General features: G+C 33.1%; 1 protein-coding gene and 1 long non-coding RNA gene across 4 annotated transcripts; both read left to right on the plus strand.

Annotated features, from left to right (window-relative positions):
- The first annotated feature begins 39 nt into the window (after positions 1–39).
- LOC139092224 (uncharacterized) lies at positions 40–1,433 on the plus strand. 2 transcript variants are annotated; one of them, XR_011544578.1, is made up of 3 exons: positions 40–188; positions 254–1,002; positions 1,122–1,433. It is a non-coding gene; the product is annotated as an uncharacterized lncRNA (long non-coding RNA). The 2 variants fall into 2 exon arrangements; XR_011544577.1 differs by having other exon boundaries at positions 254–1,433.
- A 12,417-nt stretch (positions 1,434–13,850) lies between these two features.
- LOC139092131 (FMRFamide receptor-like) lies at positions 13,851–26,892 on the plus strand. 2 transcript variants are annotated; one of them, XM_070642429.1, is made up of 3 exons: positions 13,851–14,019; positions 22,014–22,231; positions 24,302–26,892. In XM_070642429.1, the coding sequence occupies exons 2-3, from the start codon at positions 22,117–22,119 to the stop codon at positions 25,282–25,284; spliced, it is 1,098 nt and encodes a 365-aa protein (XP_070498530.1). In that variant the 5' UTR covers positions 13,851–14,019; positions 22,014–22,116; the 3' UTR covers positions 25,285–26,892. The 2 variants fall into 2 exon arrangements, with proteins under 2 accessions (XP_070498530.1, XP_070498529.1); XM_070642428.1 differs by lacking the exon at positions 13,851–14,019 and adding an exon at positions 14,067–14,288.
- Positions 26,893–27,641: the final 749 nt, after the last annotated feature.

The following is a 27,641-nucleotide window of genomic DNA, read 5'->3' on the forward strand; positions in this document are numbered from 1 at the left end:
TTATACACAAGCTTTTATTTTTTTCCATTTCAGACACAATAACAATATATAAGTTAGATAAATAGTATCTAGGGTTTCAAAAGTGCAGACAGATGATAAGCGGAAAAATTGGGAATTGATAAAATTTAAAGATTGACAGTATTTTTGATGGATAGAATGTGACTTGGATGACAGATGAGGAAAATTCTGTAAGAACTTTGAAGCTTATGCTGAATTGATGGTGAATATTCATATTCGATTACTTTATTACTAGAAACCCTATCCTTATCAATGCAAGTTTGAAAGCATGTGATGATTATTCATATGGGTTAATCGACGCAGACTGGCTTAGCTGTATACGTTTGAAACACGTATTTTTACATTGTTTATTCTTATTCTTTTCAAAAGGGAAAGATCATTTCCCGAGCGACACAAATGAAGAAGGATTTGCCGCGAAGGCCAAAAAGCAGCCAAATAGTGCCATTCTTACAGCTTTATTACAGCTCTACAGCTCTTACAGTTAGCCATTCTTACAGCTCTGTATGACTGCCTTTCTGTAAAAGTGTGCAATAGAGTGTTAGCAAGTGAGCTTCAACGGTACTTTATCCGAACAACACAATGAATTGGTCAAGAAACTGCTTCATCGTCGTATTAACAATAAACCGAAAAACTGTCTTAATGTCATCTTGATGACTAACCACCTTGACAGTGGTCACCTTGACAGTGGTCACCTTGACAGTGGTCACCTTGACTTTGATCCATTTTACAACAAGAAACCCAGTCATTGTGCCGATCGGATTGAATACTCCGTGGCGAAACCTTCTTCATTGTGTCACTCGGGCTTAGACTAACTTTTGCAGCTTCCATTCGAGAAAGATCAAAGAGTTCCTGTATTTAATGTGTAGAATGAACGGTAAAGTCCTTAATACTCCGAACTAGCAGAAGTTCTCGAAGGATAGAGGCAACTTGAGACGCTCTCCTAGCGCGACAATGAACCCACAAGCGCCCCAGTCAAGAAAATAAGTAAGTAAGCTATTCACTGAGGTCATTCATAAGAAACTAAAATTTCAAACATCCCATAACTTAACAAATTCCTTTTCCAAGCTATCACACAGCTACTGACAGCTTCTGACATATTTTAGATCATCTCCAATGATTAATTACTACGATAATAGTTCAACATGCTTGATAAAAACTCAAATATCCATTAACAGTTTGTTGATTCTTCTAAATTGCAACTAATTAAATTATTTACGTCAAACTGTGTATTCTAGACAGTCTGTTGACCTAAATATTGTTAACAGACCATAATGTTAAAGTAGTGATAATAGCACATATAAGTATCAATGTGATTGATTGTAACTGTTTCATGTAAATAAATGATAAAATCTCACTGCAGACTGCATGGTGCCGCAGATAAATTTGCATTTGAGAGTAAAAATCACTCAAATCTACTTTATGGATCATTTGAGAATCAACTTAAGATTAAGGATCAATCTCTTTTGAAGTTTAATTATTTAAACAACTATTAAGTAGACAATGAAGTATATCCGACGGTTTTTGTGTAAATATTTGAAGAGAATTTAATGTAGTTAGCAATAAAATATTTTAATTGATGTTTTTATGGTCAATTTTAAGCTTTTCACAGTAATGCGTTAAAAACTAACTAAGCATTAAGCCCGAACAGCACAAGTCGAGTTGACAATCTATCCAAAATCTGGCATTAGCCCGGGATGACTCTGACTTGATGACAGATTAGAATAGAATAGAATTTAATCTAGGGTTTGCTTATAGCAACGGCACTGCGATCGATGATCTGTTGTACCATCCCAAATTCTCTACAAAATGCCTATGTCCTTGATAAAGCCAACGATGTTCAAATATCGTGACAGATTAGGTTTGAATTCTTCCTTTATATTACCATTCCAGAGTTAAGACGGTCTGATGCCGGATGTTGGATCCAATAACCATCTTGTGCTGTTCGGGAAGCTTCCTACAAAGATAACGTGACTTCTGTTTAGTTATACAAATTTGTTTGGTTTTTAGTAAGCGTAGATTTAACTCTTGATGTTCCTCTACGTCACGGAGCTGTCGAGACCGTTAATACGGTGACATAGTGGTGCTTTAGCAAGTTGTGTTGCTTGAATATCCCAAACTGACAGTTATTACTCACTGAAATGATCGTACTCATGAGTATACCCAATGAATACAATTGAACATGCTCAATTTTATGAACAATCCTCCTTGTCTGTTCAGTCAAAGTACATTACACTATTCCATCCAACAATAATTTCTAAACTTGAAATTATTTCTATCTCATAAATTATTTTAGACCTGCTTAATGTCCTTCGAACGTGATATTTCTATCAATTAATTTAGACATTTACTGTTTACATTCTAATATTTCTTCAAAAACATAGGTAGTTTAATATTCACACATTCTGGATGCTTGCCAATACAAACATTTGACTATTTAACTTGTTCTGTCTACTGGCATTATTTGAAAGACTTAAAGTCTTAACAAAAATACTTTAAAATTTCTTTTGTGATTAGTTTTTAACCACTTTTTTTATGGCAAAAGTAGAATAAGTAGAAATTTGTTGACCTACCGGCAAAAACAGGTTTTTGTAAATGTGCGTGCGAACATTAATATGCTGTAAGATGTTTGGCATGAAACGTGAATAGAGATCATTCAAGTGTCAAGGTGTGGAACACTTTAGAATATCTATGAATGATGAAACTTTCTTTTTTGGCATATTTTAGATACAAATCTAGAAGTTTACTTGACCCTAACAGGCAGAGAGCATGATCTACTTAAATATACTAGCTGAGTATGGTTGTAAGCGTTGATTTTAGCTTGCTCTGAATTTGAAGACAAGCTATTTGCTTGCTGACATCCAGGAATTTAAGAAGAAGGAGATTTAAGCTGTCTGAAGCCTATGCCGGTCTATTAATTGGTGATCAACTGATCAGAACACAGCCAAAGCCTCATTAAACGTTTTAATTAGATCAGTATTGTCCAAACTGTGTGTCGAGGCACAATAAGTTGCGTGGATGCCATTAAAGTGTGTCTTGACACATTAGCGTGACATTGTTTACCATTAAGTTGTACCGTGACACACTAGTGCGTCGAGTCTTACCACCAAGTCCTCCCGCGACACACCAGTGTAGTGTGGCTTACCACCAAGGTGTGTCATGCCACACGAAAGCTTTTAAATCACAGAATTAAATATAAAACAATCCAAAATATCCATTGACGTAGCTTAAACAACTATTTATTGATTTATTCCCCCAAAATAATAGAAATTTCTCATTAGACTAGCCACATCCTATCCATTTTAAGCAAAACTTCCTCAATCTTCAGCTACAAAAATTCAATTTTCCCCGAGAACAAAATAAATAAACAGTCTAAAAAACAGACTAATTTTAAATAGTATATTCAAGTCACAAAACCATATGCTAGCGAGTCGTGCAAAGTCTGATCCAAGTTCCGATAAGATTAAAGAAAAACAAAATAGGAAAATTCATCGAAAAGAAGAAAAATTGAATTAAATTAATTTAGTTTTTTCTTCCTTTTGTGTCTCGTGTTGATTATTTACCAGAACGACGTAGCGCGACCCCTTTTAATTCTTAACGACTTGACTACAAACCGATTTACAACAAAATCTTTTTATAACTGGTCGTTCTCTAGCCAAAGACATGATGAAAAAGAATTTCGCGACTAACGTAGCTATTACGTCATTGTATCGTCATTTCTTTACATCAACTTGCTTGACTGGAGACGAGTATGTATGTTGTAGATGTGCGAATAGAAGTGTGGAAATAGAGAAAATCAAAAAATGTCAATTCAGTTAGTTTATTGACATAAATTTAATTGATATCATAAAAATAACAGCAAGATCGATTATAAAGCCACAAGATGTGTCATAGACATTTGCAATCGAATCGCTTAATTGACCATTTATAAATACAATTATAGATTTATTGCTATCTATTATTAAGTAATAGTCTCGATAATTGTGGATCAATAAATCATTAATAATACAGCTTATCATCATTTCTTATTGATTTAATCATGACTAAGCTTGTAATTTTTTTGGTACAAACGAGAGCTTTCTTCGTGTCAGCATAAAAATCTTGATATCGATAAGATTGCACGTATGAATTGTTGCGGTAATAGTCAATAGTGTCACGTTTACTCATTTTTTTTTTGTTCTTATTTACCGAGAATTGCTTATCGTTTTTGATTTACAATCTGCTTTAATTTATTACTAATTTTCATTTACGACTATTTTTGGGTGATTTGTAAGGAAATGATAAGATTTGAGGGGGGTTTATGGCTAAAAATACAAAAATATATTCGATTATTCCTCTAATGAGTCATAAAAAGCTAAAAAAATTATTTTTGAAGATTTTTAGTGAGAATAATTGACAGATAGATCAAATGAAGATAGAATTAATGAATGGATAGACATCAAAGAGAGGTACAGCTAAATTTATGAGATCTGTGGGAAACTGAACACGTGGCGAAGTCAAAAGGTCATTAACAAGGTATAATATAGCTAATGTTTGATGGATATTAATAGATTATTTATAAAGAGATCTTTTAAATGAATTATTAATACTTCTGGTTTTGAAATATTTTGGTTTTCAGAATTGTGGATTTTGAAGATCAGAGACTGTAGTAGAAATTGTAAATATTGCAGTTTTAAATGTTTTTATAAAATGTTTTTAAAATTAATTTTTCCATGAAAGGTTTTAAAATTTGAAACGATTTCTAATTTTTAAAATTTGAAAAGGCTTTTAAAATCTGAATAAGAATTCTAGAATTTGAAAAGAATTCTGAAATTTAAAAAAGAATTCTAAAATTTGCAAAGAAATTCTAAAATTTGAAAGAATTTCTAAAATTTGAAAAGAATTCGGAAATTTGAAAAGAATTCGGAAATTTGAAAAGAATTCTAAAATTTGAAAGAATTTCTAAAATTTGAAAAGAATTCGGAAATTTGCAAAGAAATTCTAAAATTTGCAAAGAAATTCTAAAATTTGAAAAAAATTCTTAAATTTGAAAAGAATTCTAAAATTTGAAAATAATTCCAAAATTTGAAAAGAATTCCAAAATTTGAAAGGAATTCTAAAATTTGAAAAGAATTCTAAAATTTGAAAAGATTTCCAAAATTTGAAAAGAATTCTAAAATTTGAAAGAAATTTAAACATTTGAGAAGAATTCTAAAATTTGAAAAAGATTCTAAAATTTAAAAAAATTTGAAATGATTTCTAAAATTTTAATAAATTTAAAGGATTTTCAATCAAATTTGACAAATTTTTAAAAATTATTTGTTGCTCGATAATTCCTTTAAATTCACGACCCTGACGTTTATTCACCCAATTTATTCACATCCAGAACTAATTCAATTTCACCATCAATATTGAAATTTTCAAAATTCATTTCCATATTTTCAAATCTCATTTAACCTTGAAAACTGCGAAAAAGATTGAATCAAAAAGAAAATCGGCACATTTTTCAGAAAAAGTAAATCCACAATGTACTTAAAAATACAATCTAAATGAAAGCGTTAAAAATATTGTAAAAGTGATGACAAATTTACTTTAAAGTTTTAAACAAATGTGTTGACATGACACACCTGTTTGTTAATACAGCCAGTAATTCATAAAGATCATAAACTTTAAATTTGCTGATTCTGTAAATAAATCTTTTTTGAAATATTAACCAAAATTTGCTCGAACAGCGAAAAATTCATCAATTTTCCACGCTTCTATTTCTCATTTCTCTTAATTTATTAACATCTGGGTAGAGAGTCGATTAAGGTTAATATCAAAATATTTTCATTGAATTCCAGCCTCTGACTATCTTTCTAGTAATTTCAATTTGTTTATATCTCTCGGAAAATTTGTTCAATAAATTCTGCACGTGCGAAAATTTTTCAGCAAGGAAAATTCCTCAGCACACTTTTTGTTAGATTTCACATTAAGTTGTCATGATAATTGATACATTTTGACATAATATTCGAAACATTTGACATATATATCGACATGCCAATGTGTGGCAAATAAGATTTTGTATATTGAACATATTTATACACATCAGATACAGATTGGATATAATATTTTGATACATATAAATCAATCCTGTTGACAACTATCATCAATCAATCAAACTCTTAACTAGTCATCTGTTTAGGAAGTTAAGGATATGAAGTGATCTTTGATTCATGAGTTTTCCAATTAATTTGAAGCTGCTAAACGGATTTCTAACAATTCTAACAGTTCATACCGATTTCTAATGGACTTCTAACTGGATTAACCAAATCCGGGATCAAGTTAGAATCACATCGGATTAATTGAATCCAGAACCAAGTCAAAGTCACCTCGCCTCGGAATGGGCGATGCGTATTTAAAATCGATTAACCAACTTGTATTATTCATGCAAGTTCAACAGATTTTCATTTATGCTGCATATTCCCATTTCACAAAAGATTCTCTTTATTTTCCATTCCTCAACAAGTTAACGACCTCATTCCAATCTCAGACACTTTTTCTCAATCTTAATTAGTAATTTAAGTTGAAATATTAGCAAATAAATTTTCATTAACAATTTTAGGTCGCTAATAACTCATCGACCTTTTTTTTAAAAAATATTAATTTAATTTTCAAGGATAAACTTACTTTTTTTAGGGTTCAGATTCATCTTGAAATTATTTTGAGAAGATTAATAAGTTTTTTCTCTTTAATATGGAATGAAAAAGTTATTTGGGATGTTTGGGTTGCTTTTAGTTTGCATTTTTGTGATGAATATTGGAATTATGTTAGTCTATTTTGGATATTATTGCAATGTGATGTTAGACGCACCCGAGTAACACACGTGAAAAGGACTCTAAGATACATTGATTGACACTAAATGGAAGCCATTCTACTCATGTAAATCTAGAATCTGATTCATTAAGAATCGAAGATGCTTCCGTGGCGTAAATTTTAATTTGATTCCGGATATGGTTAATCCGACAATAAACTGAAGTGACTCTAACTTGATTCCTGTTTCGGTTAATCCGACATCAAGCTGAAGTGATTCTGGGTTGGTTCCAATTTTGTTCAATCCGAGACTAAATTGACATGATTCCGACTTTTTTCCGAATTCGGTTAATTCGACATCAGGGTGAAGTTACTCTGACTTGGTTCTGGATTCGGATAATCGAACACTAGACTGACGTGACTTCGAATCGGTTCCGAATTCGGTTAATCCGGCAGAAGGTCGACTTTAACTTAGTTACGGATTTAATTAATCTGATACCAGACCGAAGAGACTCTAACTTAGTTCTATATACGATTTAAATCGCACAGAGCCACGAAATTGAATCTGAAATCAATTCAAAGTTGATCAACCAATTTGCACTATTCAAGTTCATAAGTGAACGATCCCTAACAAGCACAAAAACTCCAAAAAAAACCATGAACATAAAAAATCACTCATGTCAGTTTTCATCAGCTTGTAGATTGCATAAATATCGATTTTTTCGCTAACATATTCGTATTAGTAACAGCATTGATATCAATAAAGAGATTAACACCAGTAATTTAATTTTCTACAGATTCACAATATAATTCAATTAGTTTCTACATTTAGAATCTCTTTTTTTTTTTGTCGAAATTAAACTCGGCACTAAATGATTCACAATTCAATAATTTTCATCAAAATTAAAAACTTTCGAGTATAAATTAATTTGACGCGAAGGAGGAAATTACTTTCACAGCACCTACATGCTGTCTAAATTGTAATAATTTCTTAAGGCTGCTTTATAAAGCTGATTATTATTCTTTATCATTTGAAGTGTATAAATAAAATGAAAAAAATCCTTTAACTTTCTTGCCATAAAGCTTCAAATTAAAAGCCACTTCAAGTTCGTTCCGAAAGAAAATTTATGACTTTCTTTTTTATCATTTATTCTACTTGAACAATGAAGCCCTGTCTGTAATTTGAGTAATTACATATTAATCTATTTAATGTGGCATTTAAAGCATTTGTTGCTGGTATTTGCCGAAAAATATTCAATTTGCATGACGTAAAAAACAAACTTGCAAATGCTTCACATTTTATAATTGACCATAAATCATGGAGATTAATAAATCAACAATCTATTTAGAAACGTCAAGCTATGAAGATATACAGATACAAATTTTCATCTCAGGGTTTGGTGCGCTTGTCCTGTTTGATGATTTAATGAGAGTTCTTGGAATTTCTTAGGTTTGGATGAATTTTCGTGGAATTTTCATGAAGCATCTCAGCTTAACAAAGAACAAATTAAGGATGCAAATGGATCTGAAGAAGAATGTGTTTTAATAACAGGTTAATTTCAATATTACTAGGTCAATAGATTCATTCTTTGTAACCAGAGTTTGAAGTCAACTTGAATTTGATATATTTATTTAGTCAAGTCAACTCGAGTCAACTTATCCATACAAAATTCAAGTCAACTTCGAAATCTGCTTGTATATCAAACATTTTCACAAGTTTTAGCCATACTTCTGTCAGTAAGGTCGATTAGTGCTTTGGTTGCTCGATGATTTTACTGTTTCAAGACATGATTAGTGTAAATTTAATCAATAATGAAGGATTCGAGACTCTTTATCTTACTTACATACTTCGCTGACCTTACAGATCAAATATGATCCATGGTCTCCTTTAGTTGGCGCCTGAAGCTGGCTCTATCGCTGACTACCACTTGCCTACTATAAATTCCAAGTGTGATACTTATCAAACTCCTTAAAAGTATGAAAATAAACTGAAAGCAGCTCTTAAGTTCCGCTCAGCATTCTTACTCCTAACAGTCAATGCAGTGTTGAAGTACCGACCTAGCAAATATTGTGCTGCTCGGGATTAATCGCGGGTATCTATTAATCTTTAAGTCTAAGCAGCTTAACTTCTTTTATGTTTTTTATCATCGATACGATTCTTATTTATAGAAAAGAACAGCTTTAGAAATTGACAAGTGATTGGTCTATGGAGCTAAATTCTGACAATATCTATGGGAGCACTTGGATCATCATTGATTTGATTTTACAGAGAAGTTAAGTTACTTCTCCAATATATTGCTTCGGTTAAGATCCACAGACCTGTATATCCAGCATTTTATATGCACAAGCTTGCCAATTTCCATGATAATTTATAGTTTGTTCAAGATTGCAGAGTTGCATATGTTTTGTCTTCGGAACTACAGTTTTGGACGATCCACAGAAGCAACTAAGCAATTAAGCGCTCAAATCACAATCCATACCAAGCCTTTCATACTCATCTTATCAATTATTTGTTTGTAAAGAGAATCTATTGATTAATTCCATATTCTTACTCGGTATCATTTACTGAAATGCCTTCAAGACAAACCTTTATTTCTATATAAAAGGAAGTGATTACTAAATCAATATATATCTTGTATGCTTCATCATTCCCATAGCATACAGTTCAATATTAAAGACTAATGAACTTTATTCGATCTAAGACATTTAGATGACTGATAAGCTTACATGAAATTGCAGTCAGCAATAAGAAAACATTATTTTCAAAATCGATTTGACTTTGAGGATGTAAAAGATTGGAAAATCTATAAATAAGCAACGTAAAATCTCTTTGATGGAATGACAAGTGACATCTCGGTGGAATTTCTAGGAAGTACATGCATATACTTGAAATATTCAGCGAGATGAATAAATTGAATGTGAGAAACAAGGACTTATAAAATTGAAAAATTCCACGAAAATGTCATTTCCATTTTTCTCACGCAACGTTTACATTCAGGTTGCTATACATACTCATGTGAATACTCAAGAGCTTCTTTTTTTGTCATCCGTAATTTTATAAGCTAGATATTTTATCAAATTAATACACGTGTGCGGTATAGAACTTATGTTCACAAGAAAAGGCGCGATTAATTATTTTGAGCGAGGTAAAAAACTTCGACATTGCTATATTAAGCTGTTTTACCATCAGACTCCTACTATTTAAATTTTCTTTAACAAAATTTTGGTTTTTCAGTTATGCTCTCACCTACGCAATTAGATTTATAGCTGGAGATGGAAACTTTTTAATTTAGTTAATGAAACTCATATGAACATTTATTCCTTGTTTATATGGCTTGGGATATAGTCATTATAAAGTATGGGATATGGATTTGCATTGAGGAACATATCTACTATCAACAGGAGATTAAAAGAGAGGTTCAGATGCTTTTGTGGCTTTTGGGGTTTAAAGGATTTAAACTTTTTTGTCATTTAACATTAGATTAAATTTAGAACTTTTTCGGAGTTTAATTTAAAGTTTGGTTCAGTTTTCCCGGAAGGCACATGACGTAGAAAGTGTTGAAAATTTGATTCCAATCTGGCAGACTGTGGGATAATGTCTGATTTCACAGAATCTTGTCTCAAATCAGAGTTAAGTTTAGATACCGACATAAGCCCAGACTTGGGATCAGATTCAAGTAAATTGAGCACAGGACCAGACTCATGTCGGCTTAATGTTTGATTTCTAGTCATTATTACGCCGTCTGTTTTTCGGGCTTGGTTTATTCGAGTTTATGGGATGCATGACTAAGAGCTTTGCAATTCGTTACCCCGGAATGACTATGAATCCGACTTATTGACTTTACTCTATCCTGCCCTCATTCGGTCTGACTTGATTCTATCCTGAGGACAAATTTTATTGAATTGAGACTGAAACCAGAGCCATGCAGATAAAATATGACCAAATTCGATGAAATCCGACCACAAATCAGAGTCAAGTCAACCTAGATCTTTTTGGCTTTTTCTTCACCATTTGCTTTCCTGCAAAGATGAATAGCCATAATTCGCAATGTCTCAACAAATTCTCTAAATCGCTAAATATCCCAGAGAATTCCCTCCAAATTCTCAATATCAAACAAACCCATAAATAAAACTGTCATCCAAATTTCAATTCCCATCCATCATGTTCTGTACAAGCATAACCTAGATACAAATTATATGTATAGTTCAACAAGTAAAACAATGCCATATCGACACTTTCAACTTAATCTCCTTGAATGCTTCAAATTCCACAACTTCAAACTTTGATCGACAATATTTCTGAATTATTTTGTTCTGAAAAGTTTTGTGTAAGATACTTCTCCTGTACACGGTAGTTATCATCAATTCCATTCCTGTTTACATCCTGAACTTCTTAATATTCAAACAGTTTTCCTCAGTAACTTAATAAAGTACTTGACTGAAACTGCAGGAAAAACTTTTACGACGGTGAATGGGGTGAACCATCATCATGTCAAAGAGAATATTTTAAAGAATTCTGCGGAAATATATTATTTATTAATTATAATATTTCTTTGAATTCATCCAGAAACAAAGAGAAAATGCTTTTAAAAGAGAAATTCAATTAAGGAAGAAGTTTTTTGAGGTTGAAAAAAGTTTGTCCATTTTTAAGTGTTTTGGAAGTATTTAAATTAGAAGGAAGGGGTATTCAAAGGGGTTTGGAGGGTGGTAGTTGAGACAAAGCTGAGGTAGAGTAGGGGTAACCCCTCTTCCTACTTTTGGAAATTAATCTTTTATTTTCTAGAGTTTTTCGTTAAAAAGTCCAAAAATCCTCAATAATTTTAAGTGGGAATGACTCTTTGGAAGTGGGGTAGGTGGGTTCAGTCGGGACGTTGACTTGAGATGCCCAATATCCCATTCTTAAATCAGATTGTGCATATTTAGTATTTTCCAGACGTCATTTACGAATAGCCCTCAATTACTGCAAATAAAGTAGCTCCATACCTTTACATCTCCAGACCACAATTCACATCATCAGATAGAATACCTTTAAACACCTCCGAACATAAATCAATACACAATTGCTTCCATTTTTTAAGTCACTAAAGTATTCACCTCTAGGAATTCTTACATCATACATGCTGAGTTATGATGATTTCTGTTCCTGTCACAAACTTAACGTAAGAAGAACTGACAAGCATCAATAAATTTGATATTCAAATGCCGCATTGAAAGAAGAAGAAGATCTAAACCGAGCACTAAGTCCTGCTTTACGATAAATCGCATTGACGTGCTGACAAGATTCATCAATGAATTTCACTACAGGGTAAATACTGTTCAATTGATTTTTCATCTCAGTTCCACATTTACAACTGTTAATTGACGTAAATGTGGTCATTTGTGGATGTTTTAAGGCACATTTAATGATTTGACATTTTAATTGGATTTGTTATCGCAGAATCTCGGCTTTAAATTGACATTATGCTTAGGAATGTGATTAAAATGGAGAAGGGTAGTCGAAGTTCTAATCATGAAATGTGGATGTTCATTTCTGATGTCAATGACTGTGTGAATTGTGGGCGATAAGAAGAGAATTTGGGGTTCTTATGTAGCTTGAAAGTTCGGAATTTGAGGGAAAGGAAGTAGGAATTGTAGCATTGATCTGAGAGGTCAATCACTTGATACGTGGCATGCGAAAAATCATCATATACACCACTCTTCCGGGAAGGGGGTTCGACCAACAAGGAGGAGGCAGAGGCGTATTTTCCCCAAGGGAGATACTTGAGAGTATTTACCTTCAAGGGATAGGCAGGGACAAATTGGCCTCCAAGGGGGAGGTAAGAACGTATTAAATCCCTAAAATCCTAAATCACTCCATGAATTAGTTAACAAGTCAACAGTTCCTAATCAAATTGATCCCACTTGAGCCATTGCCTCTCATGAAGAGGGAAAGAGGCGGGTTGAACCTTAAGGAGAAGGTAGCGACATATTGACTCTTAAATGCCCCTGAATTACCCACTGAGTTACCCAACAAGTGAACGGGATCCTAATTAAATTGATTCCAGCTGAATGTCCTCTTGCCTCTCCCAAAGACCGTTACCTTACCACTAAGTACGTTACATAATAAGTGAACAGCCCCTAATAAACGTCACAGCCGAATGCGAATGACCTCCCCTAAAGAGAAAGCTCATCCAAAGCCAAACCATATCAATAGTTCTACAACGTTCAGAAAAGCAGATAGATTGACATAACAAGAAGAACAGCTTCATTTCCCACTGGGAAGCATTCAAAAAAAGAAAAATTTCATCCAAAGAGTATATAAAGTTTATTTTCACAGAAAAAGAAACGTGCAAATATTTAAATAAAGAAACAGTGTTGTGACGACGAAGAAGTCATGACACATCTCTATTGCGATATTAATAACTTTTCATTGCCTGCCTCTTGATTTCAAAGATAAACACCCAAAAAGAAAGAAAAATTGGTCTATTATCAAATAATATTAATGGAATGCGTTCCGCTTCCGAATTGAGCATTTAAGGGGTGAGAAGGAGATAATCCAAAAAAAAAGTCAAGACCAAGAATTAATCGAAAGGAATTTGCGGCTGATTACTTTTAGTATAAAAATTAATAAATATTTCTCTTTAAGATCATCAGTTGCTTTAATAAAAGAAAATTGAGAAGCTTGTGTCTGCAAAATATCCTCTCCCGGCATGTCAGCATCAGGTTGCTCTCTCTCATTTTCTCACAAAGTTCCAAATTCTCTCATTCTCTCAAAAATTATTACTCAATTCTCATTATTTTACTTTGTTGCCTTTAAATGCTTTATCGGAATGGAAATTAATTCTTTCCACAATTGACATTTGCCACTCTGATGATAATTTTTTAAAAAATTCTCCTTTTTGCATGCACATTAACTGTATGGCAATGATTCTCTGGTGTGGGATGCTTTAATGATGCCTAACAGCAAGTCTCTCTCAAAATTTATTCATTTTAAATGCCAAGAACAAACAATTTTTAATTCATAATGATGAGTTAAGCCGGAGAAACAAAAGCAGTCGCGTGGTTGAGCGATTTTACAGCACTGCTGCTTATTGTGTTAGTAAGCTTGTCAATACTCGAACGTGTGTCGATGTAGCAAGATCCAAAATATCGTCTGCAGAGAGACTCGCGATGTCTCTCCGATTTTTTGAATCTAAAACAAGAATAAAAAAAAAAGCAGCATCGAATTTGCCAAAATAAAGCAACACACACATTGTGAGTGAGTCTTTTCTTTTTCGCTTACAGTTTTGGTGAGAACAGAGGAAAGGAAAGAAGAAATAAAAAAAAAATATAAAAGCGGAACAAAAAAACAAAAAAAAAAAAAAAGAAGTAAAATACAGAAAAAAATTTATATCAGTAAGACAGTTGAGAAAATGTCTTTTAGCTGAGTAGATGTGCTGAAACTCATTTTTGGCGAGATTTTTCCTTACTTATAATTATTTTGATTTTTTGTGTATATTTTTTTAAAGAAAAATATATAAAACGTGAGTAGATTAGTGATGCAAATGAGAACACATGGTGTCATATTTGGACTGACTGACTTCATGCTTCATAGTGTCTGAAAAAGAACTAATTCTTAAAAACAAGTTTTTTATTTTAGTTTCATTTCTTTTGTGGCTCGTATATCAAGGTTGTTGTTATTAAATACTGGTAAATAGTGAATTAATAATAGAAGTTGAAGGAAGTTGGAACTATAATAAAATAAGGTGTAGAATGAACAAGTGCAAAGTGGCCATTAAACCGTTAATTAAAGCGCATTTTATTGTGGATTATATGCTGGATTATGAGATGATCAATTTAGTGGAATTTAAAATATATAAAAAATATAATTTAAGGTGGAACAAGTCAATGGATTAAAATAGAACAGACAATAGTGGTCGTCGTCTTTTGTCTTTTTTTATCAATAAAATACCTAAACAATGATGGAATTGAAATTGAAAAAATAGTGACTTTAAAACTAATTTAATCAAAAATTGAATCAAGTGCTCACAAATATTTTTGAATTTATGACTCCAAGCAGTACAATGCGGCGAAAATTTTGGCATAAAAATGAACCGATACGCGGCGGTTTTGCAAGATTGAATTGTATTCGTGCGACTCAAATGAATACACAATTTTTTGTTAATATCCAATGGAAGCCGCCTCGGTTTGGCGTCTATATGGCTGCCAAAAATAGGTGGCTTCCATTTGGTGCTAATAAAAGAGTTCCTTTAAAGTTCCGTGACATAGCCTTTATCATTTTGTGTCGCTCAAGGTGCTGCTCGGGAATCTTTGAAAGCACAGTGTGTAGAATTGGCTGAAAATCTAGCCCAAAACCAGCATTACTCTGTCAATAGACCAGATCTGATGAAATCCAGTCTCAAATCAAAGTTTAGTCAATCTTTAGACCAGTGATGTGCAACCTTTTATTTTTGCCGGCATACCTTGGTAGTAGGGCTTGACCAAAATCATAAACGGCATAATTTTCATGACATTTACCGTGTGTCGCGACATATAAGTTGCCCATCACTGCTTTAGCCAGATTTTCTGCAATTCTTACTCTTTGTGCTGTTCGGGAACCACTCAAAACACTACAAAATACCTGAAAAAAAAAATTACTTAAGGAAATTAAATTCATAAATCGAATTAAAATTATAAAAAAGTTCAAGTAACTGTGCATGAATATTCTGCTGATAAAAAAGAAACATATTTTCAAATGTAAATGCAAATTTATTGCAAAAAGTTTTAATTCGTTTCTTCATAAATTTTGGCAAGAACAGCTCAAAGTAGCTTAAAATTGTTTTCATTATATTGTAAGAATTAAAAAAAAAAGGAATTGAGTGATTTGCTAATTATTTTTGCATATTCAAGAATATTAAATGAAATAATTAAGTGAAAAATGAAAAACCCGAGTAGCACAAATGAAGGAGGCTTCGGCAAAGCTGCTTCGTTAACATAAAATGGTAACAGTCTCTATTTAGGTCTATATAACTGCAAAATAGAGGTAACATCCATTTAGTGCCATTAAACGAGCTTTTGTGGAGATTTTAAGGCTATTTTTCAGAGCCTTTATCAATTGTGTTACCCGGGGTATTGATTAGGAACCCTGGAAGACACACTGTGATGAATAGTCTGAATATTCAGTCCAAAGACGTGTGACTATCATTTTAGAGCCTTATTCAATTGTGTTGTTCGGGCAGATCCATCAATAGCGCAATCAAAAATCAAAAAATACATTTGATTACTTCAAAACAAAATTCATACAGCATAAAATCCAAAATATTTGATTTCTTCTAATTTGATGAATTGATTCAAGTGTAAATATTTATTTTAAAATTCAATTATTCAAATATTTACAATTTTAATTCAAAACATCAAAACATTCAAAATCACATGAAGCTGATTAAAATATTCTAAACTTATTAATCAATGAACCAGTCAACTGAATTAGACTTGTCCGAACAGCATGATGCAGCGAATTTCCTTTTTTGCTGTATAAATTGTTCGAAAACAGACATCATGTTGCTGTCAGGGTACCTACACCTCTTGTCAAGGTGGAGATGGCTATGGCCTGCATTGTGCTGATTGGTTTGATTATTTTGTCTGTAAGAACTTGACTCAAAGTCGGCTTCAAGTCGAATTGACTCTGAAACAACAATTTTCTTAGTTCTTCTTTTCCTGGCTGGAGCGCACGGGTCCAAAGCCGCGTTTAGAACGTCAGATCTATCTTTCGGCAACTTCTGCCAATTCAGGACAACAACTCGACTAGAATCAACTCAAAAACTACCATATCAAGCTCTGATAATTCCCAAATAATCCACAAATATGACACAGCCTTGAATTCACATCAATCAGATTCTCAATCCAAAATATTCATAGACCATCTGTACATTAATAAGTTTTTAGACAAATTAAAATGTTCAAAATAAAATCAAAAGATTATCGCTTCCATTGGACTTGAAATTTTTGTCTGAGATAAGAACAAGCAGACTTTACAAAAATTTAATAAAAAAAGTTTATTTTTTTTTTGTAGCCAAAAGTAAAATTATTTCAGTTAATTTCCATTTTTACCCCATGCAGTTTTCCATTCAACCTTTCCTACCTACATGAAAAGAAAAAAGTTCCCAGACCGCAAGGATTTTTTTAAACTTTGATTAAATGCCATTTTTCTATCCGGTAAAAAGTCAACACTTAATCTAAATAAAAATTTTCTTTGATTTTTTTTTTGTTTGTTGTGGGACGTGTTGGATTTTGGACATTAAAATGGGTCTGATTTGAATGTTAAGTAACTTCAAAGTGGTCATTTTAGTTCCATTTACGGGAGTTAAATTGATAAAGGAAATCTTAAGAAATTGTGTCAACAAGCCCGACCCCACCCAACTAGCTGATTCTTTATGTTGATTAGGGGTGGGCAACCTTTTGTTTCTCGTGGCACACCTTGGTTTTTAGCCTCGACTAAAACTGCACACGTGATACGATTAATGACAATTTTAAATCATTTTTGACTGCATGCTAGTGTGCCCCGACACACTGATTGCCCACCACTGCTATTGACTCCCAATCACCAGCCCCTTCTCTAGTGCTGTTCACAACACAGGCGTTGCCTGGGAAGGGGGTGTTGAGCTCCCCACCAAGAATCAGAAAACCTTTTATTTTGTAACGTATTTTTTATTTTTAAATTTTTTGTTTTCATTTAAAAAAAATTCAAAAATTAACGGTATTCTTGCAATAAAATTTTCTGGCTACGCCCCTGTCCAACACCCAAAAAAAATTTATTTCCCACCAATAAATCTTCAAAGTAAAATTTCCTTCCGCATTTTCAATGAAAATTAATTTTTCACGAAAATTAAGATAAAGCGCCATTTTCCGGCATTTAATCCTAAATCATCCAAAGTCACATACCCAAACTGTGAATAGCATGAGCATTTTGAGTCAACAAATTAATCAAATAAAATTTGCTAAAATCATTACGAATGCATAGTGGAATATATGAAAAATTTATATAAATACATTATGTGATATGCCGTAATATTACGCTGGTTTTGTTGTTGTTGTTTTGTCTTTTAATTCCATCATTCCAAACAGCAACGGCTAAATAAAAACAAAAAAAAATCTATTTACTGTCGCAGCCATAAATTCAACCTTGAAGGAACAAATAATTTATATTTTATAATTTCCAAATAGACTTACTGTTTATACATATGTATGTATAAAAATGTCTTTCTCGGGTTATCAGAATCATCTGTGGGTTACTTCTTCCACGAAATGAGGGATAGATACTATGGAAATATCATTTAGAGTCGATGATGAAGTTAGGATTTTGGGAACCTTTGGAAATTACGTAATGCTGAAAATAGAGTTCATAAACTCCTAACCCGCCCTTTTTAACAAAATGTGATCTCCCCTCACCTGCACCTAAGTATTAGGGACCTTTTACTTACGATTTGATGATAAAATCTACCTTTTGAACTCCTTCTTCTTCTCCAGAGCTCGAAGTTGACTTGACTTGAAGTCGACTTGACTTGAAGTCGACTTGACTTGAAGTCGACTTGACTTGACTCGACGCGACGCAACTCAAACCATGCTGACTCGAGTCGTTTAGATTTATTTTGAATCGACTTCGAGTCGACTCGACTTCAAGCTCTGCTCGACTTAAGTCGACTCAATTTCAAACATAATTCGACTTCAAGCTCTACCTTAGAGCGTTATTTAATAAATGAACGGTCCCCTACATTATTTCCAAACATTCCCAATAATAGTTCATTAATTAAGCATCGCTCTCTTAGGGAGGGGGAGGCTATGTGGTTCAATGGATAAAGCTAGTCTCTGCATGCTAAATAAAGCTCAAACTGAGTCTCAATAGAGATTTTGTGACGGAAGAGAGCAGAAGGATCAAATAGTCAATTACGTTACGTAATAAACAAACGATTCCTCGATAAATGCCCTAAAATAAGAAATTAATAAATTATTTATTAAGCATTCTCAATCTTGCACGTCCTCCTCGTACTACGTCGCTATCATGAGACTTTGTCGATCATTAAGTAATACCAAAGCATGGATATTCATATAATTGCGTAATTAGGATGATATAAACTAATTAAAAGTGTAAAAAAGAACTAATTATAGTGGATTAAAGCTAGTGCCTGTGTGGAGTATTCCTAATAATTATCAAAATGAATCGAACAAGTGTCTCGTGTTTTCGCAAGTGAATTTAAAAAAAAATTGTCATTAACAGCATGAGGAATAAGATGATGATCTAAATTTGGAAGTAGCAAAAGCTGATTATACAATTGATGAAGTTTTTATCCGCATAACTTAATATTTCTATTACTATCTGTTGCTGCTTGCATTACACGAATATCAATTAGTGTTGGATGGAAAATTTTCATCTCTAAAAGCTTGAATAGTGCCTTATATCCAGATATAATATAATCAAAAAAAAAGTTATAAATAGACTCAAATTTTGAAGATAATTTTTGATTGTTAAAGCATATTAAGAGGCGCTAATTAAACACGTAGTGACTGTGAAAGCATCTAGTTGGATATAATAAGATGTTGCTTATCAAAATGTTATAATCTAGACACAAATGATGATAAAGTGCTCATTTTTATCGGAAAAGGAATTTTTGCATTAAAAGTCTTTCAAATGGAAACTTGACAACTTTGTGGAAATGATATAGCTTTGGATAAATAAATGTTGAATAAATTTTTTTTACATTCTTTTTGGATTCATGTTTCACCGGTTTGTGTTGTTTTTTGTGGATTGGCGTTGTTTTGAGTAAAAGTGGATTGACTTGTGGAATATATTTTGAAAAATATAAATGTTTTTTGAGTGAATTATGCAATATTGAGTATAGAATTTGTGAACATTACTCTTATTACCTGGACTGCTTGAGTAGCACATGTCGGTTAATCGATTCAGAATCCGGCATATGACTGACGTGACTCTGACATGGTGACGGATTTAATTCCAAAATCCGAATCCTGCGTAAAGTTAGAACCATCAAGTTCTGGAGTTGGATATTTGATCAATTAACCAATTTGTGCTACTCTGGATCAGTCTTGATATGGATTGCCATTAAAATGGACATTGCCTTTGCCTTCGCAAAGGCAGAAAAATTGTCTTTGCCTTTTAGCTGACTTTGAAAGATTTTTTTGAAGTCAAAGGCAAGAAATCAACACTGCTTTGGATAAGCCTGAGTGACACATATGAAGAAGCATCCATCTCCGTGTGGCATGGAAGTGTCGGGAGTGTCTGGAGTGACACAAATACTAACGGCTATGCCAAGGAGAATCAAGGGATACTAAAGGGAAGTCGTCATTTAATTTTAATAAAAGAGGCAGGACCTTAAAAGCTTTGGGACGGAGTCTTCATAACAAATGTCGCTTAAACAGTAGCCAAGAACTACGCCAGCCTGATGCCGAATTTTTAATCGATTAACCGACTTTTGTGCTATGTGCTATTAACATAATGTCAAAACAATTAGATGCTTGCTTACTCACTTACTGCAGTATCAGATAGTGAGGATCCCAAGCTCTAGCTGTGCCATCCATACGATTCCATCCAACGATAGAATCTATTGTACCAACACTTAAGTATAAAGTCACTTAAAATCATATAAAAGAAACTTAAATTTTACAGTTCCTCTGAGTAAAATCATGAATAGTTGGTTATTCACATGATTGTAAAATGTCAACTTAGCCACTGTGATTGCTCCCTAAAGACCAATTAAGAACAACTTTATAATATCACGTCTAAAATGTATTAGATATACCCAGACTTTGTTTTAGTAATTTTAAAAGAAATTCATATCAAAATCTCAGAAAATCTCAAAAAAAGCAAACATCGAGCCGGTTTTTTCAGTGATAATGAGCAAATTACGTGCTGATTATCATATGCAGATGTATTTAATATTTAAAATCAAGTTCAAGAGAGAATAAAAATAAATCCGCAATAAAAAAATCGCATTAAAATGAGATTCCAAAATTGGTGTATATACAGCCACAAGAAACAAGATATGCTGAATGTAAGGCAATCCAGTAAGAGTCAAATTAATGAAATTGTGCGGAAATTTCTTTAAGAATGCATAAATTTCGAAAGTTTTTGACCCAAAAAAAAATAAGCATTTTGTAAACTAAATCGGAATATTAATTAGACTAGATCCTTATTCCAACTTACTTCTGTTATAAACATTTTATGAATATTTTAAGCGTAGCTTGTTCTACCAGACACACAACTTTTTTGACAGTAAACAAGAAGGCACAAAAAAGATATAAACAAAAATAACAACAAACAACAGCGAATAAGAAGTTTAATTGTGTAATAAGTGTCTATCCCTCACCTTCGAATAACTCGACGTCAACTTATTATCCATCCGCATGTTATTTTCATATACAAACATTAATCCATGGGCTCGTTTATTTAATTATTTTACTATATTTTTTTGGGATGGTTCTTATTAGTGATAGAAGTCAGGGAAAGGAGTAAGAAGAGAATTTTGACAGCTAGCGGGGAGGGGTTGAATGTTGCTTTGGAATTTCTTGTGAGCCAAGCTACACAAATGAAGTAGACTCCGTCACGGAGCTTTGAATGCAGTGGTGAGCAATCTTTAATTTTTCGTGGCACACCTTGGAGAAAAGCATCGGTCAAACCGTACATGGCATACAGATCATGAAATTTAGAAAAATATTTAGTGTGCCGCGACACACAGGCTGCTCAACACTATTTAATAGATTCCGTTAAACCACTTTTATGAGCTTCTACTGGAACCCGTCTATATTTGACAACCATATAGACGCCAAATGGATCGATAGCGGAGTCTTCTTCATTTATGTCGCTCGAGGGGAAGGAGAGGGGAGGGGTTTCGAGGCCAAAATACCCAAAAGGACGGGTTAGAGGGGTTAGTCGATTTTTGTCTGGAAAATGAGGCCGTCAAATGGGGTGTCGTGTTCAAAACACCTAAAAAATGAGGTGCCGTTAAGGGTATTTTTGTCAATATGTCAAAAAGTAGTAGGATGGGTATTTGGGGTCAAAATACACTCCTGGTCACGGGCCACAAAAAACAAAATATTTTCTCTTTGACAAATGATAAGGAAATATGTTTTAAGCTGTATAATTTTATTTACGTTCTATTTCATCTTTTTCATCTGTGTTTCTCAATTTTAATAATCATAAGTTTCTCTCAGTCAGAGTGTCTTACACATTTATCTTGTTCATTATATTTCCACAGATATAAAGTAAAACATAAATAAAGAAACAAACTATTTTTAATAGAGAGAGACAGGAACAGAGAGTGTGACAAATACATACAGTGCTGAATATATGACATAAATATGGATCCATTGATTATAGTGAATGAGAATCTCTCGATGCAGACATGTGTTGATCCCCAAGATCATTATATGTTTGGATTTTGGCTCAATGGAATTGGAATGAATATAATTGGAGGTAAATATAAAAAAAAATTAAAATTTTTAATTTAATTCATTGAACTTTTTTTGAAGTTCAAAATTAATGAAAATTGACATTCACAACAAATAAATGTTATTGGGCATGTGTGAGTCAGTAGCTGTGTTATTTATTTTTTATTTTGTATTGAGTCGGCTTTTTGGAAATTTCAAGTTGATTGAATTAATTTGTTGGGATTGAACACTTTGATGTTCTCAATTAGCCAGCTTGATTCCAACAGGTTATACGAAATAAAGATGGATTTAAGGGCGAAACAATCTCGGATGGTCACGATTCCACATATCGAAATGTTGCAACCACGGCGTTGAGGCAGCAGTTTACTTGAAACCAACTCCAACAGCCAAAAATTATGCTTTCATGGTTCATAAGGACCATTACGGTACCTAATGGGACTTGTTAGGGCAAGTGTCACCCACTTGACAAATTTGGTTGTTTTCGACAAGTGGCTGTCACTTGGTTTTAAGCATACTGAAGACTCGTCGCGCCGATGGCTTCATTTCAATATGTGCAATGTGTTTAATTTAATTTCAATTTTCGGATGCAAAATTTCCCAAATGTAATGATGACATGACAGGTGACATGATTAATCTCAAATTCCCAAATCATCTTGAAAATCCAATTAGATTAAGATTTAATTCTGTATAAGTACTGTGATAATACTTTCATCGTGTATTGTTCAATCTATTCATTATAAGACGCATAAGTGACAAATACTCATGGGATTAACCCGTAATTCCTTTTGTAATACTTAATAGACCGATTCATTACTTTCCTCGGAATTGACTCTCCTCCTTACTTACTAGTAAACAATTCTTGATAAGGAGAGTTAATTTAACTTACAAAAGACTTGTCCCGAGCGGCACAATCTAAAAAACCCGCATTTTCCACCAGAAAATGGTTTGGAATAGTTCCATCAGTGCAAAAACCAGTCAATACGATGACACAGCGGTACCCTACCGAACATAATGTACTGAACTGGGTTTCATTTTTTCAAATTTTAATCTGCGTCACCACAAACCCATCAAAATTACCTCAAACATCCGAATGAAAATTCATTTGCAGTCTACTGACTTATTCATATTGCTCTACATAAAACAACCACAAAATGTCCACATCTTGACTTCTTTTATACAAGGAATTTCAATAAATTTTCATTAATGTCTGAGCCTTTTTAAATTTTTTCTTTTCAAACAACTGTAGTATGAATCATATCAAACGACCTACGTATTTAAATTTATTGCGAAAAATTCCAATTAACTTTTCACTTTTTGTTGGGTCATTTGGATGTTATGTAGCAGGAAAATTGAACTTGTGTTGACCCTCACGGAATGTTTTTCGTGGAATTTGCATTTGAAATTCAAGAATATTTGTTTTGGGGAGAATAGAGTTTGGGCTTGGACAGGATTATTTAAAGAATTACGCATTTTATGATTGATTCCTCTGATTAAATTCTCAAAGGGAGAAGTGAGTCAAAAATGATAATAGGAAATATGAAAAAATTCCATTCTTCTTAGAAGCCGTTAATTTAATGTTTAAGGCTCTTAAGGCGGAATTAGATGGGTATGGTTGGAATTCCGTTACGCCTCTTGGAGGTCAATTCATCGATTCTTCGCGTTGCGGACTAAATGTCTTACTTTAGTCGACTTTAATTGTCTAATTCATCCAAAATCTTGCTCAATTACCAGTCCTGACTTAAACTCCATCAAATTACAGAATTGTCTGGAGAACGGATTAGGATCGGAAGTATAGCCAAGGTAGTTGTTTGGATATCAAAGGCGTTCATTCAATTCTTAACTTCCTTCAATTTTCAATGATTTTATGAGGAGAAAGGGACACAAAACCACTCTGGCTTCACCCCCAGGCTGAAGGGATTCCCTTAATCCCTCATTTGTCCATGCTCCTTCTTATCTCATATCCGTTGTTGAATGTCATTTTAATATAAAATATATTAATCATAAACCATAAAAGATTATTACTAATTTGAATTAATTTATCTCTTTTTTTTTTATTCCTTTCTTCGTTCTCAATTGTGATGATGATCTCAATTAGTCATCGGTATCTTTGGTAACATCATAACAATACTTGTCCTGTCTAGACCACGCATGAGGAACAGCATTAATCATTTACTTATAGGATTAGCTATATCTGACTTACTTGTGTTAATAACCGCAATGTTAATGGTTGGACTAGCTGCAATATATCCATATACAGGACGTATGAAGTTCTACAATTACAACATATATCCATTTCTGGTTATTATGGTATTTCCATTTGCAAACATCTCACAAACTGCCAGTACCTACATGACATTGTTAGTATCATTAGAACGTTACATTGCTGTATGTTATCCATTAAAGGCAAGATCATTATGTACAAAGAAGCATGCAAAGTTTTGCATGATGATAGTCGCTGCATTTTCAATAATTTACAATGGATGCAAATTCTTTGAGCTGCAACTATGGGAAGGCGAAGATATTGATCACGGTACATTCTATTGTCCACGTGCCAGTAAATTAAGACGTGATCCTTATTATGTAAATATTTACATACATTGGATGTACTTAATTGTCATAAATATAATTCCATTGTCGGCAATAACATTCTTTAATCTACAAATATTTATGAGAGTCAAAACAGTCAACAGAATGAGATATCAGCTGACACAGAGAGAAATGCAAGACATAAAGCTGACGTCAATGCTTTTTGCAGTTGTCGCTGTATTTCTCATATGCAATACACCTGCTGTACTTAGTAATACTTATGAAAATTTCTTTTCAAATCACATCGATGATCGTCTTATTAAAATATCAAATTTTATGATTGCTTTATCATCCAGTGTTAATTTCATCATATATGTTGTGCTAGTGAAAAAGTTCCGTTTAGTGTTTGTTGATCAAATGAAATCAATATTATTGTGTAGTGTCGCACCACAAAAACAAATGCCATTTAATCGACGAATCTCACGACTTGATTCGGAACGATATAGTGTTAGTCATACAACAACAGATACACTTACGACAAGTTTATGTTGATTAAAGTCGGTTAAGAAGAAACACAAAAATAGGAATATCAATGATAATAAGATACTGATGTTATGACGACAATGATGATTAAGAAGATGATGATATGATGATATTGGTTACAGTTAATAGTGTGTGTGTCTGTGTATGGATGGATAGAAAGTAATAGAAAATTAATTATAAGTATCTCAGGACTAAAAGACAAAATGAGATCGAGTCATCTCAACTTAAATGACTTTGAATGCGCATTTTTGCAAATCGGACGATCAGTAAATTAATCTGGACTATGGGAACGGTGTTGTTGAGTGACTTGTCTGTGAGGAATGTTGGGGGACATTGGATCCTAGTTCATTAGTTAGGGGTTAGAGCTTATAGAGCCTTAATTCATTAGTTAGCGATCATACTTTGATTTATGCGACAGTTTCTGGATTATTTCAGGCACATGATCAGCATGCATAGCTTACTGAGAAGGCTCATTGCTTGGAAAAGACGGAAAATTCGACTCTAAGTCGATACGCTTGACTTAATGCTGGATTTCATCGAATTTCATCGAATCCAATGGCAGACTTTGGTCAAGTCGACTTGTTGCTTGAATTCTCGTCTTTCCCACGTTGTGTGCTTTCTAGGAAGATGATATGACAGTCAGAAAGTCACAAAGCATATGCTGACTACCACAAATCAAAGAATGTCAGAATTCTGTCCAGAATTCAAAGATATTCAGAAATAATTATGGAAGGAACGTTTTGATTGTCCTTTTTGAGTTCCTTTATTGAAAACCTCTAAGGACATGATGCTTCCAAGATTTTACATTAAAATCACGACTGCATCCCACAATTCTTACTTTCTTTAATCTCCAGACAAACTCTTCTGATGCTAAACACTCGTCCAGACAATATTTCACTGTCTAATGACAGTTTTGGCTCAAATGTTGTCTGAACGAAGCAAGCATCAAGACCAACAACACTGCTGTATATAAATATAACCTAGAGAAGTACAAATTAATTATTATCAGTCCAATATTATGAAAGTCATTGCCTAAAATGTTCTTAATTAGGAGATTTTTAAATGCAATTTATTTCAATCTTATCTTGTTGACTTCTATGCTGAACTCCAGCACCCTATTAAAAAATATATAAAAATGCCAAAGCCTTAAACGACCAGCAAGTGAGCAAAGTGATAGCACTAGAATTTGCAAAGATGCGCATGGATATAAAAGATAGTCTCACGTATCAATCGAGAAATTGGGCAAAAAAGATCGTGCAAATTAAGGAAAAATGAAATTAAAAATATGCCAAAATTGTGTGCGGCACTAAAGAGAGAGAATGTGTGTGGATGAATAAAAATAAAAGTTTTTTTTATATGCTAAGAGTCAAAAGATTATCGATAAGAATTAAAACAAAAAAATGCTTTTTATGAAACAAACATTACTCAACATATGTGGGAGCTCGTCACTGATAATGCTTTCTGGTTATTGCGTCTTGTTAAGTAATATCATAAATGCTTTTTTTTAAAACATAAATAAAAAATGAAATTAATGATTAAGTAGTACTAGATAGACTTAACGCTCTTTGTGTATAATAAAAAAATGAGAAATGTATTTACTTAAAAAAAGAAGAAGAATAGTTTTTAGTCTGAAGGAGTCGTTTTTAGATGAGGTCAATAACCCCGAAAGCTATTATTTTGCAATTCTTTAATGCAGAGTATCTAAACATACAATGGACATGCTCATATGGTAATTGTGGTTTCCTGGAGTCTCGGTTTCGACAAATTTCCAATAATGAAGCCAAGTCTACTCGGGAATTCTCAGTCTCGGTCCTGGCATTGAGAATCCTTAATGGTAACGTGATGACTAGTGTTTTCAATATCAGGATTGAGTTGTATGAGACCAATACCGAGATTCAGTTCAATTTAATCCCTATATTGAAAATCCTAGTGATGATATCAAGGACTGTCCGGAGTCAAAGTCTACTACATATTTGGTATACCGAAGTTGACTTAAATTGACTCGACTTCATACAAAATTCGAGTCGTCTTCTAGCTCTGCATATAATTAGCCTTCTTTCAGATACCAGAACTAACAGATAAAAGGCTGAACTGGTCTAATTTTATCTGACAAAAGTGAAATCGTCAAAATCAGTGCAATTTCTGATTGCTGCAAGTTGTAATGCATGTTTTCAATCCATTTTATTGGTTTTTAATGAGATTTATCACTTGATTGCTTGTCGGTAGCTTGAACTCGACAGTACACTACGATGAACATCTTATAAGTCTATTAAATCTTGGTTTTCCTAAAATTAACCTCTGATTGGTTTATAATGATCATACGATTGGATTACAATTGCATGTTTAGACAGTGGCATGTCCATAAA

The sequence above is a fragment of the Chironomus tepperi genome, unplaced genomic scaffold (assembly GCF_022539635.2).
Source record: "Chironomus tepperi strain 1889 unplaced genomic scaffold, CSIRO-AGI_Ctep_v1 contig_298, whole genome shotgun sequence".
Taxonomy (NCBI): Eukaryota; Metazoa; Arthropoda; class Insecta; order Diptera; family Chironomidae; genus Chironomus; species Chironomus tepperi.

Excerpts from the sequence above, each read along its gene's own strand:
- LOC139092131 (XM_070642429.1), top strand. The coding sequence starts at position 22,117 with ATGGATCCATTGATTATAGTGAATGAGAATCTCTCGATGCAGACATGT. Across the intron at positions 22,232-24,301 it reads TGGAATGAATATAATTGGAG|TCATCGGTATCTTTGGTAAC; the intron begins GTAAATATAAAA and ends GATCTCAATTAG.